The sequence below is a fragment of the Elephas maximus genome, chromosome 19, assembly GCF_024166365.1.
Source record: "Elephas maximus indicus isolate mEleMax1 chromosome 19, mEleMax1 primary haplotype, whole genome shotgun sequence".
Lineage (NCBI taxonomy): Eukaryota > Metazoa > Chordata > Mammalia > Proboscidea > Elephantidae > Elephas > Elephas maximus.
Genome location: NC_064837.1, coordinates 55,211,996 through 55,226,074, shown reverse-complemented (window position 1 = coordinate 55,226,074; position 14,079 = coordinate 55,211,996). Strand labels below are relative to the sequence as shown.

The following is a 14,079-nucleotide window of genomic DNA, read 5'->3' as shown; positions in this document are numbered from 1 at the left end:
ACAACATACTCTCACTTACTCTCTCCGCAATGAGTCAGCCCACTCCCTCCTTCCAGTCTCTGCTTTCGTGACCGTTTTGCCAGTTTCTAACCCCCTCTAGCCTCCCATCTCCCCTCCAGACAGGAGATGCCAACATAGTCTCAAGTGTCCACCTGATGCATCACTCTTCATCAGCATCTCCCTCCAACCCATTGTCCGGTCCAATCCATGTCTGATGAGTTGTCTTCGGGAATGGTTCCTGTCCTGGGCCAGCAGAAGGTTTGGGGATCATGACTGCCGCGATTCTTCTAGTCTTAGTCAGACCATTAAGTCTGGTTTTTTTATGAGAATTTGGGGTCTGGATCCCACTGTTCTCCTGCTCCCTCAGGGGTTCTCTGTTGTGCTCCCTGTCAGGGCAGTCATCAGTTGTGGCCAGTCACCATCTAGTTCTTCTGGTTTCAGGATGATGAATTCTCTAGTTTATGTTGCCCTTTCTGTCTCTTGGGCTCATAATTACCTTGTGACCTTGGTGTTCTTCATTCTCCTTTGATCCAGGTGGGTTGAGACTCATTGATGCATCTTAGATGGCCGTTTGTTAGTGTTTAAGACCCCAGACGCTACACTTCAAAGTGGGATGCAGAATGTTTTCTTAATAGAATTTATTTTGCCAATTCACTTAGATGTCCCCTGAAGCCATAGTCCCCAAACCCCTGCCCTTGCTCCGCTGACCTTCGAAGCATTCAGTTTTTCCAGGAAACTTCTTTGCTTTTGGTCTAGTCCAGTTGTGCTGACCTCCCCTGTATTGAGTGTTGTCCTTCCCTTCACCTAAAGTAGTTCTTATCTACTATCTAATCAGTAAATAACCCTCTCCCACCCTCCCTCCCTCCCCCTCTCGTAACCACAAAAGAATGTGTTCTTCTCAGTTTAAATTACTTCTCAAGATCTTATAATAGTGGTCTTATACAATACTTGTCCTTTTGCACCAGATGTCTTTTGTACAGCAAGTTTTTGTATACCAGGGCCCAGTCAAGTGTCTTACATCACATTTGATTATGTCTATCTCTTTTAATCCAGAACAGTCTTCCCACCTTTTTCGTCCTACAATATGGACTTTTTGAAGACTCTAGGCAATTATTTTATACCCTGCCCTGCATTATGGATTTGTCTGATTGTTTCCTTATGATGGCGTTCAGCTTGTCTCTCTATTCCTTGTATTTTCTGTAAACTGGAAGTTAGGTCTAGAGGTTTAATTAGATGCAAGTTAAGCGGCACCAGCAAGAATGGGTCACAGGACAGAACATCAGGAGGCATGTGGTGCAGATTGTGCCATTTCTGTGGTACCTCTGCTGGTGATACTATCTTGGATCACCTGGTTCAGGTGCTGATCACCAGATCTCTCCACTGTAAAGGTGGATTTTCCCCTTGGTTGTTCGTAAGTGAGCAGTGGGGGACACTTTGGGACAGTGTGAATATCCTGTTTACCAACAGCCCTTCACCCAGTGGCTCAGCATCCATCAATGGGCCTTGCCTGAATTACTTAATTCAGTGGACATTTCTTCTGTGTTCAACAGTTGACATTTTTCTGTAAAGAAGAGCTTTATTTTTACCCTCCTATTTTTTTCTCTTCCTTTTTTTTTTTTAACCACTGTTGACTTATGGATTTTTAAAATAGTGTTATAGTCGTTATACATTTTACTTGTCCTTATTCTTTTTGCTTCTCAATTTGTTCCAAATTTGGCCAGTAGGCATTCCTTCAAGCTGGCTCGAGCATCCTTTTGATAAGACCCCATTCGTGTTTGAGCATCTTGCTTTCTAGCACAAGATGTCACAGGCTCACCTTGTACTTTCCCTGATCCAGACCTGGATAGAATCGGCCATCCTAAAACCTATTCGGTACAGTAGAAGCCCTCGTAGCCCATTCGTTGGGGACCAAGCAGTTGGTCAATTAATCAAAAAAGTCAGTTGTGGTGAAGAATCACAATAAAATACACATTTTAAATATTTTATTTTAACTTAAAGCAAGTAATGTAATTCTTTAAGTAATAGACATATTTTGATATAGGGTCAAAGTCTTTTCTTCAAATTGGGGTCCACTGATTGGTTACGGGGATTGGAGTTGTACATTCTCCCTGTCATGTAAAGCACACTAGCTTTGCCACTTCTATAACTTCTAGGTTGCCATTTCAAACATTTACTAATCAATTTGAGAGCAGAAGCCTAGATTTTAACTATTTCCATCCCAGTCCCTGACAGTTGAATCTCCCACCCCTAATTCCACAGCAGCTTTTCTAGTCACTGCCTTTTATTGAGACTTTCCAAAGGTTCAACTTACCTCAAACTTCGTGGCGCTCAGATTTTTCCACCTTGTGGAATATTTAAATTATGTTATTACAATAACAAGAGCAAATGGCATTAATAAATTTGGGAAAGAACATAACTGAGCATAGAGATGAACTGAACAGAGAAGCCCAGGCAGGCAGGAAAAGCTCCCCTTAGCGGGACCTCCGGCAGCACAGGCTGCGGAAAGCAAGGGGGCCTAGAATGATACAGTGAGTAGGTACTGCAACAGTCAGGTCTGAGCTTCAATTGTGGTGAACGTATTCCTCCTGTCTTGAGCCTGTCACCTCCCTGAGGAAAATTCTGATGAGGTAGATGACCTGAGTCTCGTCCTGGTTTGTCACTCTCTAGCAGTGACCCTGGGCTTGTTATCGAACTTTTCCACCCCTGACACACCATCATCATCCTCAATGTACATGTAAGGGGCCTTCCAGTGACCACCTACTCTCCTGTGGCTCTCCACACGTTCGCTGATTCTCCCACGACCCCTTCGAGGTGGGAGAACTAGCACAGCACTTGTCCCTCCCTGGTTGCTGAAGGAGAAGGAGAATCCTTTGGAAGGCCTCTCACGCCGCGTTTCTTTGCAGACCTACACAGTGGACATCTTCTCTGCGGGCTGCGTCTTTTACTACGTGATATCTGAAGGCAGCCACCCTTTTGGCAAGTCCCTGCAGCGGCAAGCCAACATCCTTCTGGGCGCCTACAGCCTCGACTGCTTACACCAAGAGAAGCACGGTGAGCAGGCAGAAGTGGGGGCATCAGGGTAACTCCTTGGCTGCCCGAGTGGCCCCTGCAGGGAATTGGGATGGTGGCTGCGTCTGCGCTCCCAGGGGCCATTCTTTTCCGGTGCTCACCCTGTCGCTTCAGGAAGCTGACGTTGCATTCTCAAAACTGGCAGAGGACTGGGCAGGGCTATCGGGCTATCATTGGAGCACCGCCTCCTAGCACCACGTCTCAAAGCTGGTGGAGAAATGGGCAGGGCTACCATTGGAGCACCACCTCCTAGCACCAAGTCTCAAAGCTGGTGGAGAAATGGGCAGGGCTACCGCTGGAGCACCACCTCCTAGCGCCAAGTCTCAAAGCTGGCATGGTACTGGGCAGGGCTACCATTGGAGCACCACCTCCTAGCGCCAAGTCTCAAAGCTGGCATGGTGCTGGGCAGGGCTACCATTGGAGCACTGCCTCCTAGCACCAAGTCTCAAAGCTGGTGGAGAACTGGGCAGGACTATCACTAGAGCACCACTTCCTAGCACCAAGTCTCAAAGCTAGCATGGTGCTGAGCAGGGCTACCATTGGAGCACTGCCTCCTAGCGCCAAGTCTCAAAGCTGGAGTGGTGCTGGGCAGGGCTATCATTGGAGCACCACCTCCTAGCGCCAAGTCTCAAAGCTGGTGGAGGGCTAGGCAGGGCTGTCATTGGAGCAACACCTCCTAGCGTCAAGTCTCAAACCTGGCGTGGTGCTGGGCAGGGCTATCATTGGAGCACCACCTCCTAGTGCCAAGTCTCAAAGCCAGTGGAGGGCTGGGCAGGGCTGTCATTGGAGTGCTGCCTCCTAATGCTGCAGGAGCTCCCAGGTCCCTTCAGGTTACCCAGTTATCTGTGTGACCTCACAAGGGCCTCCTTGGGAACTTCTGTTTCCCAGCTTTGACCTGTGAAGGTCAAATACTCTGAGGCCTCTTCCTGTACCGACATTTGGGAAGGTCTTGTACATGTTCCATAAACTACCTCTTGTCTGAGGGACACTGGTAGGCAGGTACAGGCTGTGCTGGGCTGGGGAACAGAGAAAGAGCTTTGGCCTCTCTTTCTAAACAGGAACAATAACCCTATCTGCCCAGCTTTGGGTTTCCTGGGTTATAATCGGTCCTTGCAGCCCGATGCCACCTTTTGAAAAAATTAAAACTAACTTGTCCCTTTGCTTATCAGTTTATTCTCTTGATTCCTTTTAGAGAAACAGATTAACATAAAGGCCCATAATTCCGTTATGCAGTGATGACTATTAATACTGTTGCTTATATTATTCTGAGCATTTACTGGGACATAAGTATATTTGTATAAAAAGTGGACTTAAATAGTACGTAAACAACCACAGCAACATGCATTTTTTTTTTTTACTTCAGTTTGACACTCTCAGTGTCAGTACACATTCAGTCATGTTAGTGGCTCGTAGCACCAGGAAGTGGAGCACAGCAGTGTATTTACCCAAGCCTCCAATATTTTTAACATTCCCGTCCTTCTTTTCACAAATAGTACGGTGCGGACTGTCCTTTTTACCTGAAATTTTGTGTGCATTGGTATTTATGTTATTCGGATGAATGCCTGTCAATAGAATTGCTGAGCTGAAAGCCATACAGGCAGATATTTGAGGGTTTTGGTATTTCGTTTTAGCATTAGGCTGGTAATAATGAGTTGCCTGTTTATTTTCCTCCTTTATAGAAGACGTCATTGCACGTGAATTAATAGAGAAAATGATCGCGATGGACCCTCAGAAACGCCCCTCGGCGAAGCACGTGCTCAAACACCCCTTCTTCTGGGGCCTAGAAAAGCAGCTACAGTTCTTCCAGGTAGAGATGACTGTTTTCTTTATAAGTAACCTTTGTGTAATTGCTTTAGATTTTGCAAATAGAGGAAAGGACAAAGAAACAAATGACCCGTCATCTAACCCCCTAGCTGAGAAATAACCATAGTTGACGTTTCAGTATATTTTCTTCACGTGTATAAAAATGTACCTGGGATCAAACTGGATATACAGTTCTGAATCTTTTTTTTATGTACATACTTTAAGTATTTTTCCATGTGAAAAGTTCTAAAATTCTAATCCAGAGCCTTCGTGTTGCCACAATCAGAAGCAGAGTATCATATGAATGCGCCATGATTTTTTAAACTTGATATTACGGGAATTCAAATATATACAGAAGTAGAATTTGCCATCAAGTCGATACCATCTCCTAGTGACCCAATGTGACAAAGTAGAACTGCCCCATAGAGTTTTCTTGGCTGTATTCTTTATGGAAGCAGATCGCCAGGTCTTTCTCCCACAGAGCTGCTGGGCAGGTTCAAACTCCCAATCTTTCAGTTAGCAACTTAGCACTTAACCATTATGCCACCAAGACGCCTTATAAAAGTACAGAGAATTCTGTAATGAACTCCCATGTAGCCATCACCCAGTTTCAACTGTTACTAACCCATCTCCATCTTCTCCCACCCTGGGATATTTTGGGGCAAATCCCAAACATCATGTAATTTCATCCAACGTTCATGATTTAAACATTTTCTTATACTGGATTTTTTTTTTTTTTTAATTATCTTTTACCCAATTTTTGCCTAGATCTATTTGTGCTTAAGATCAATTCCAAGAAGTTAAATGATAGGATCAACGGATATGGACTTTTTGAGGGCTTGAATGTTTTAAGGTTTTGTAGCATTTCCAGGTGGCTTTGTGGAAAGATAATGTATTTCTCGAGCTGAGGTCAGCATGACTCATCCAAAACGCCTCCTACCCAGCCTTTCTGCTCAGAAAAGCAGGCCTGTGGGCCAGTGTTTTTCCCCTGGGACTGGGCCCCAGAAGGCCTTGGTGAGCACCATGGTTTACACATGATTGTCACACTGTCCTGGAGTCTGACTGGGGGCTTGGCCATAGGAAACCCCCAGAACGTGAGCCCCTTGAAGGCAGGAACGTTTGACTGTGTAGTTCACTGCTGTATCTCTGACAGCGAGGACACTGCCTGGTACATGGCAGATGCTTAGTAACTGTGTGGATGGATTGGGCAGAGGGGGAGAATTGAATGCAATTTTCCATGGCAACCAGTTGGTATGTACAACATCGGGATTGATAATTGCGTTCCACTGGAGATAAGGTGACTTTAAAATTCTGAAGTCTAGGTGTCTCCAAGGGACTTTTGAAAACAGCAGTGATGACAAAATACAGAATGGGAATAAACCTCACACAAAAGGAACTTCACTGCAGCTTAGGCTAAGGGTTACATTCATAGGATCTCCAAATTGTATGTCTTGTGAACACAACTGGGTTCCATCCTTATCAACTAACTGTAATGGCTTTACAGCTTAGAACCGCATGTCCCCAATGTACCCGAGTTGACAATCTGGAATCATCCTGAGGCTTTCTCTAGCAGTTGCAAAGTAGAAGTTCAGCCAATCTGGCTTTGGCTTTATCAAAGAAAGAAGACTATGAGTCTGATAAGACAGCTTTATGGTCATGTGTATGGAGTCATCACTCCATTTCCTCACCTAGTGGCCTGTCTGACTGAGGGGAGCTTGGTGAGGCCAATGCTTAGGTCTGAACCCAGAGCCTCCAGAGCCCATGCTCATATCACTAAGTTCCCTCCTCTAAAAGAAGACTTGGCTTCGCCTGTCTTTTCTAATGTTCAGATGAGGAGTGACGACTCTCCACCAGTTATGAGTTTGAGCATATCCTGCTTCAGTGGGTAGACAGAGCTCGGGATGTAAATCAACATTGAGCATTTGTTTGATTTTGCTTCACTGACGAATACAAATTGCACGTGTGGCTCATGTAGCGTGTGTGTGCATGTGTGAAATCCAGGAGATGTGTACCAGTGTGCGTCTGTGACAGCCCCCTGTGTTACTGTGAGGGTCTCTGCAGGCCGTGCCCAGTGAGCAACAGACACGCTGCTGCACAGGGAAAGGAGTTAGTGGATTTGGAGGTGGAGGGAACACCGGGCATGTACTGCCCAGCCCTGAAGCCAAGGGTGCTGTCGGCCCCCTTCTGACTCACGTGGCACTTAGTATGTCTCTCCTCCAGCTCTGGGCATCTCTAGAACCCCAGCCACCATGTGCCACCCTTGTCTGCCTCACAGGACGTGAGTGACCGAATCGAGAAGGAGTCCCTGGACAGCCCGATCGTGAAGCAGTTAGAGAGAGGTGGAAGAGCTGTGGTGAAGATGGACTGGAAGGAGAACATCACCGTCCCCCTCCAGACAGGTGACCGTGCTGAAGCCCCAGACGCGAGAGCAGAAACATTTCAAAAGCAGCAGACGTTCCCAGGGGGGAATCGGGCTCTCTGGGCTCCAAATACCCAGTGTGGGATTGGAGCCATTCTCTGGGAGTGCCCTTGTGGTTTAGATACAGACTGGACCATCACACTTATGTGGGTCTCATTTTTGTCTCTTAGGGTGACCAGTTCGTGATAGGTGTCATGCAGGGTTTGGAAAAATAGGTGGTGGTTTCTGACCACAGGTCCAGTCAGGAGGTGGGATTCAGAGAGTGTCCCCTCAGGTTCAGTTTGGGTGCTCTATTCCTTATGGCCTTTCAGTCTGACTGCTCAATCCCTAGTAGCCCCAGGGTTTGTTTTCTTTTAAAATGTTTGTTTGGCTATTTGTCACTTGCTTAACCATTGAATTCCTTGATTTTTTTTTTTTCCCTAGATCTGCGTAAATTCAGGACTTACAAGGGTGGCTCGGTTAGGGATCTCCTCCGAGCCATGAGAAATAAGGTAAAGGGTTTGTGAATACTGGGTGGGGCCCTGGTGACAGCAGCCAGACACCCTCCTCGTGTTGCCCACACTGTATTCATCACTGAGGCTGAGAGGCCTAGCCAGACTTGAGAAATTAGAGGCCGTTTCTTCCCTTAAATTGGTTTTCTCTCTAAGGACACTGAGATAAGGAATTAAGCTTTGTGAAACCATCCTCTGGTTCCCGTGTCCTTTATGGTCACTCTTGCTGACTTTGTGGTGCTTCTACCTGCCTGATGGGGTCCCTGGGTGGCACAAATGGTTAAGCACTCAACTACTAGCCGAAAGGTTGGCAGTTCAAAACCACCCAGGGACACCTTGGAAGAAAGGCCTGGCGATCTGCTTCTGAAAGGTCACAGCCATGAAAACCCTGTGGAGCAGTTCTACTCTGCACACAGAGTCACCGTGAGTCAGAATTGACTTGAAGGCAACTAACAACAACAACAACCTGCCTGATACAGCCACAGTATAAACACACCTGAAATGGGGACCCTCGGGGCAACTTCCCACCCAGGGCCTGGTCCTGGTCTCTAGGCCTGGTCTCAGGGCCTTAGGGCAGGGAGTCTCACTTGTTGTTTGGAGGGGCCTGGGAGTACTCTCAGCCTGTGCTAGGACCTAACAGCCTTCAAACAGCCCCACCCCCAACACAGAAGAGGCCTCAAGCCCTCTGGGGCAAACGCACCAATTCCAGGCAACTTTGTTCTACTCAAGGCTGTGGGCAATCCTGTCAGGTTCTGACCACGGAAACTTGCCTGTCACCTGCCAGATTGGCTGCTCTGGGACGGAGCCCCTCCCTGCTTGCCCCAGGCCAGGCCGTGCCCAGCTTTGAGGCCCCTTCCTGCGTGCTTCCTGAAGGAGGGCACGCAGGCAGGGAGATGGGGGTGGATGTGGAGGTGCAGAAACCTGTTTTCCTTTACAGAGAACTGTCACTAACATTCTGTCTTCCTTGACTAAGAACGGGCTCTTTTGCCAGCACTGGCTGAGTTCTAACCACTAAGCCTCTGTCTGTGTGCCCACCCTGTTTACAGAAGCACCACTACCGGGAACTGCCGGCAGAGGTGCGCGAGACGCTGGGCTCCCTCCCCGACGACTTCGTGCGCTACTTCACGTCGCGCTTCCCCCACCTCCTCTTACACACCTACCGGGCCCTGGAGCTGTGCAGCCACGAGAGACTCTTCCAGCCCTACTACTGCCATGAGCCCCCAGAGCCGCAGCCCGCCCTGCCACCCGATGCCCTCTGAGCCAGGGCGGCCCCTCCATTCTGGGCAGCCCCAGCTGGGACTGAGGGCCTGGTCTCTGCAACCCAGAGTGTGGCGCCTCCCGGCTTAACAGGGAGACCAGGGTTCCCAACCAAGTGCCTTGAGCTGCCATTCTGCTGCCAGCAGAGGATAATGCTGACTCCAGGAGGTGGGAGCAGTGACCCCTCCTGACCACCAGCTGGAAGGATGTTGGACGTGAAAGCTTTACAATCAGGATGTCCACAGCGGAGGCCCATTCCAGAGATAGCGAAAGGAGTCCGCTTCGACCTTCTGCTGGATAAACTTGCTTCAGACTTAGATGTTTCTTTTTAAAATTCCTGTTTGATGTCAACCTATGGGCTGAGAGAGCCTTTCAGGAAGGAGAGGAGGGAATCCTAAGTTTTGCCCACGTGCTGGGGCAGGAGCATCTCTCCCCTAGACCAGCCAGGCTGAGAGTGCGCCGCGTGCTGCCTGGGCTAGAAGTGGGGCTTGAGAGGTGAGCATGCCGAGGAAGAGGAGGCTGCTCAGAGGGCATCATCCCCGGGGGACAGGAGATGCCATGGTGATCACAAATGAGCCCAGGTTCCCAGAGCCTGTGTTTTCTAGGAGGCAGTGAGCCTTGAGCAGGGGATGCAGTGGCAGGGACGGGTCAGCGATACATTCTGGAAGGTGAGGTCACGTCTGCAGTTTTCTCTTGGACACAAAGAGGATGCTCTGTTCTGGAGGCAGCTGAGTGCCGCCTGGTACACTGGTGGCCTGAATAGTGGCCCCCAGTGGGTCTGTGTGCTGGGCCATCTGGGGGTATGCAGGCATCTGGAGGCGAGAAATAATATGTTCCCTGGCCATCAGGGAGGGTAGCCAAGACCAGGCAGGGACAGGCCTTTGGGACCGGAGGGGGCAGGCTGAGTGGCCACCCAAGAGCCTTGAGCCAGCGGGTAAGCAGTGAGGTCCCTCTGTCCCCGAGGCCACCAGGAACGGGGATGCACAGTGAGTCGGGGCCAAGGCCAAGGTCAGTGGCACTTAGGCTTTTATGGTTTTCTTGGCAAATCTTAATAACTATATATTTTGATCAAACTGTAGAATACTACTTTAGCTGTAAGTAAGCTAAACTTAACTTTAAGCTTACTCATGAAGAAGAGATGCGAAATATAATAATACATCTTCTATTTTGTGTGGTTAAAGTACCAAAAATCCAAAGTAAAACATAGCAACACTATATAAATGTATTAATTTTCAAAGTAATATTTTTTAAATGATGTCAGTGCCATGATATGTTTTCTTTAATTAATGTAATTTGTGACTTTATTTTCAGTCCAAAATTCCTGTCTTTTCTCTACCGAGAGCCTTAGAGGTTAAAATGCAACCAGGGTGCCCTGGGAGGAAGTGCACCCTGTGAGCTTCCTCCAGCCCAGCAAACAGATCACTTCAGGCCAGTCCTGGTGAACTCAGAGACTCCTTTCAGTAGTGAGACTTTCATCATCAAATTTTATACTAACTGACAGAGAGATCACAATTTCTTCTTCTCGTAAGATGTTTTTTGGGAGTGTTTTTATCAGGGCCCCTCATCAAAAGCTCTTTTTCTGGCTTTTGTAAAGTTCAGTTCTCTTCCTTTCAGAATGCTGGAAATGACTTCTTCCCTTATTATTATCCTACATCTTTAAGCCTCATTGATTACCTCATTTACACCTTGGAACCCAGGAGACTGGCATCTTCTGCCTCGCGGTCTGTTTTCAGAAACACCGCCAGGGCTCTTTCTTCCCCACTTGCTGATGCACTGTGCTGTGGCCTACTTTAGACACCATTCTCAAGGGGTCTGAGCAAGAGTCCAAAGGTGGAGACAATGCCACCAGTGACCTCATGAGGCTGTCAGCTTTCTGTCCTGTCACAGGGACCACTGCCTCGCCTTGTCTTCATCGCTGAATTTCTCCTTTAAGAGTAGCCGGGTAGTTTCTAGCTGCCCAGGATTTGCAGCATCCCCCCGTTGGGCCCACCTCGCCACTGGGGCAGCTCTTTTCCAATCCCTTTTCTGCTTATGCTATTATTGGTTCCTAACCAACTAAATCTCTCAAACTCATTTATTCAACATGATACTGGGTGCTGGGGGTACAGAGATGAACAAGGTAGGCAAAGTCTCTGCCTTCCTAAGAGCTCCTAGTGAGAGCGACAACAACAAAATATCAGCACAATGAAGAAAACTAAAGTGGTGGAGGAAAGGCATGCAGTTTGGGTTTGCCTCTCTTCTGCTTTAAAAACTGCCAGTGTCCCAGCATCCACCAGATCTGGGCAGCCCATTTTCTGACTTCTGTCCCTCGCCTGTAGGAACCCAGTCACTTGTCGGTCCTTCAACAGGTTTAGAGGTCTCATGTGGATGCTTGTCATGGAACAGACCTTGGGTATCATCCAGCACATCTGATTCCAGTTTCTAGAATTCCAGTTTCCTGTGCACGCAGTGCAGTGGGAAGTTGTCTTGTCGACTAGATCAAAGTTCTACAACATTGTACGTCCTGTTGTGGCTCAGTTGTTGGAGATTTAGTTCAACTAATGGGACTTCTACAATTCCTGGAAGGCTGTTTAACATTTTAGAAGTGTACTGTCTTCATTTTTAAGACAGAATTTAGACACATCTGTTAGGAATTCAAAGGACACCATGACTTATTTAACTCTTGTATGGAACCTGTCTTTGGCACATGTGCCAGAATGTCTCTTGTTGCTTCTTGAGTCTTTTCAAAAGAGTTCCAGAGTGTCTGCATTTTGGGAATCTTGGTCTTATTTGCTAAGTCACAAAACTATGTTATGAATGAAATCTAAAGTCCTGGGTGCAAAGATGTTTTCCTCTCCCCTCGCCCTAAGTGCAGCAGTCCTCACAGGCACTTTCCAGTGAGACGTCACTCTGATCAGTCACACACGGTGTATTGGAAGGTCCACAGCTTAGTGGATCCAGCAGAGTATTTTCTCCCCACCCACTCTAGATGAAAGGTCCTCATCAAAGTTAGCCCCGATGCTGTCAGGAAGGTTCTGTGTGCATGTGATGCATTGGCAATTCTTTGTCACTGTAATAAGAGATACGGGGGTTGCTGACCTCACTTCTTGTAGATGTAGCACTTTCTCCTCTTGCCCACTTCCTATTCACAAGTTGGACTTGGCCTGGCTTGGTTTTCCTGAGCCCATGCCCATTCTCTGTCTCACTCTGTCCCATTGGTCCTCAGCCTTATGGTCCTCACAGAAGCGGGGCTGGCCCATGCCCATTCTCCATCTCGCTCTGTCCCATTGGTCCTCAGCCTTGTGGTCCTCACGGAAGGTGGGTTGGTTCCTGCCCATTCTCCATCTCGCTCTGTCCCTTTGGTCCTCAGCCTTATGGTCCTCACAGAAGGGAGGCTGGCCCATGCCCATTCTCTGTCTCGCTCTGTCCCGTTGGTCCTCAGCCTTACGGTCCTCACGGAAGGTGGGCTGGTTCCTGCCCATTCTCCATCTCGCTCTGTCCCATTGGTCCGCAACCTTGTCCTCATGGAAGCGGGGCAGGCTCAGCTTTCACAGCCCTCAGTGCTGGAAGGAAGGCACCGTGCAGTTGTAAAAGAGCCTCTTTAAGTCTTTGTTCAGCTTTCTGTCTCTGCTTTTAGTTTTTGAAATTGCCGTTCTTTGTATTTCCCCTCTTTGTCCATTCCTTCACCAGTCTGGCCTTGACTTTTCCGGGAAGACAGTCACCAGGTGTTGTCCTGAACAGGTGAGCAAAAGTCCTTCTGTCCATGGTTGGGCCGTCGCCATTGAAACCAAGGTGTCTACTCTCTTCTATATTTGTTTTCTTTATGAAGCAGTGATTCCCACGAGGACCTGGCTTGGCTTTTTGTATCAAAACTTAAATCCTTTCTGTGTTCATTGGAAACCTCACAGTGAGCCTCACACTGGAGGAGCCTTAACTAACGCCTCTGGGCAGAGTCCCACCCAGCCCCCTTCACCGCCTGCTCTTGATGTGTTTGCTGGATACGGTATTTCTTTTCAGCATCCCAAAAGCTGTGACGGGGAAGTCCCCACCAACTTACAAAGCATTACTAGTCGACTACGCAGCTTTCGCAGAGCACCTTGTGTAGCAGTCTTTCTGCAATGCCCTATTTATTTAACCTATTTATATTTATTTAATTTTTACTCAAAAGTGTCTCCAGTTACAAGTGTACTTGTTGAAAGCACAGCAGATTGGTTTCAGGCACCCCTGACCATTTGAGAACTGGAAAAGCTATGCTGTATCCTTCCACAGGGTGGGCACCTCGCAGTAGTCTTATCGTTAAAGGTGAATCATTTGGTCGGGGTAAAATATTAATTTTTAGGTGATTTTTTTAAAAATCTTGTGCCATTGTGTCTTCTCCATGGACGGTTAATCATTGAGTCAGTATGTGTTAACTGTGTGATACAATCCTCTTCGTGGAGCCTAAAATTCTCTTTTTAGCTTTATATTTGATAAACTGCCAGATTGTACAACTTTATGTGTATTTTTAAAGCTGGACGATATGAGGGCCGTTATCTAAGTTAAACGGCATATTTTTGTACCTCCTGTATAGTTTTATAATTCTGCTGATGATGACATCATGTTGAGCCAACCACAAATAAAGGTAGTTTTAGATTTGGGGATCAGTTGCATCTTCTTACAGACTTGAACGGCACTCTCCAACCAAGGGCCATTCCTGGCTGTCTTCCTGGGTAGGGCTCCTGGATGGTGAGCTCTGAGCCATTGGTTCAGCGGGTGGAAGAATGGGCTGGCACTGGCCTGCCAGGCCGAGGGCTGGAACATCCTCCTTGGTGGCTGTTTTTGGGAAAAAGTTATTTGAAACACTGCAGGAAGTTCCCAAAGGTATTGATGTTTTGGGCTGAGTATCAAGAAGGCAGCCAGGATTGGACAGACATCGTGTGGTCAGAATTAGGCTTCAGCAGAGTTTGGGGCATGTGTACAGCAAATGGGGTCCCTGGGTGATAAAAACGGTTCACGTGCTCAGCTGCCAACTGAAAGGTTGGAGGTTCAAGTCCATTCAGAGGTGCCTCAGAAGAAAGGCCT

General features: G+C 47.7%; 1 protein-coding gene across 2 annotated transcripts in view; it reads left to right on the top strand.

The window, feature by feature from the left end:
- ERN1 (endoplasmic reticulum to nucleus signaling 1) overlaps positions 1–13,658 on the top strand; it is a 99,769-nt gene extending 86,111 nt beyond the window's left edge. The window contains exons 18-23 of one of the 2 annotated variants that reach the window (XR_007514083.1): positions 2,904–3,051; positions 4,749–4,876; positions 7,148–7,271; positions 7,715–7,782; positions 8,829–12,336; positions 12,481–13,658. Coding sequence is in view for 1 of the 2 variants with exons in the window: in XM_049860183.1 (XP_049716140.1) it covers positions 2,904–3,051; positions 4,749–4,876; positions 7,148–7,271; positions 7,715–7,782; positions 8,829–9,041 (681 nt within the window). In the remaining variant the exon portion in view is untranslated. Of the gene's footprint in view, positions 1–2,903; positions 3,052–4,748; positions 4,877–7,147; positions 7,272–7,714; positions 7,783–8,828 lie in introns of both variants that reach the window. The other variant, XM_049860183.1, reaches the window with a different exon arrangement.
- The last annotated feature ends 421 nt before the right edge of the window (positions 13,659–14,079 follow it).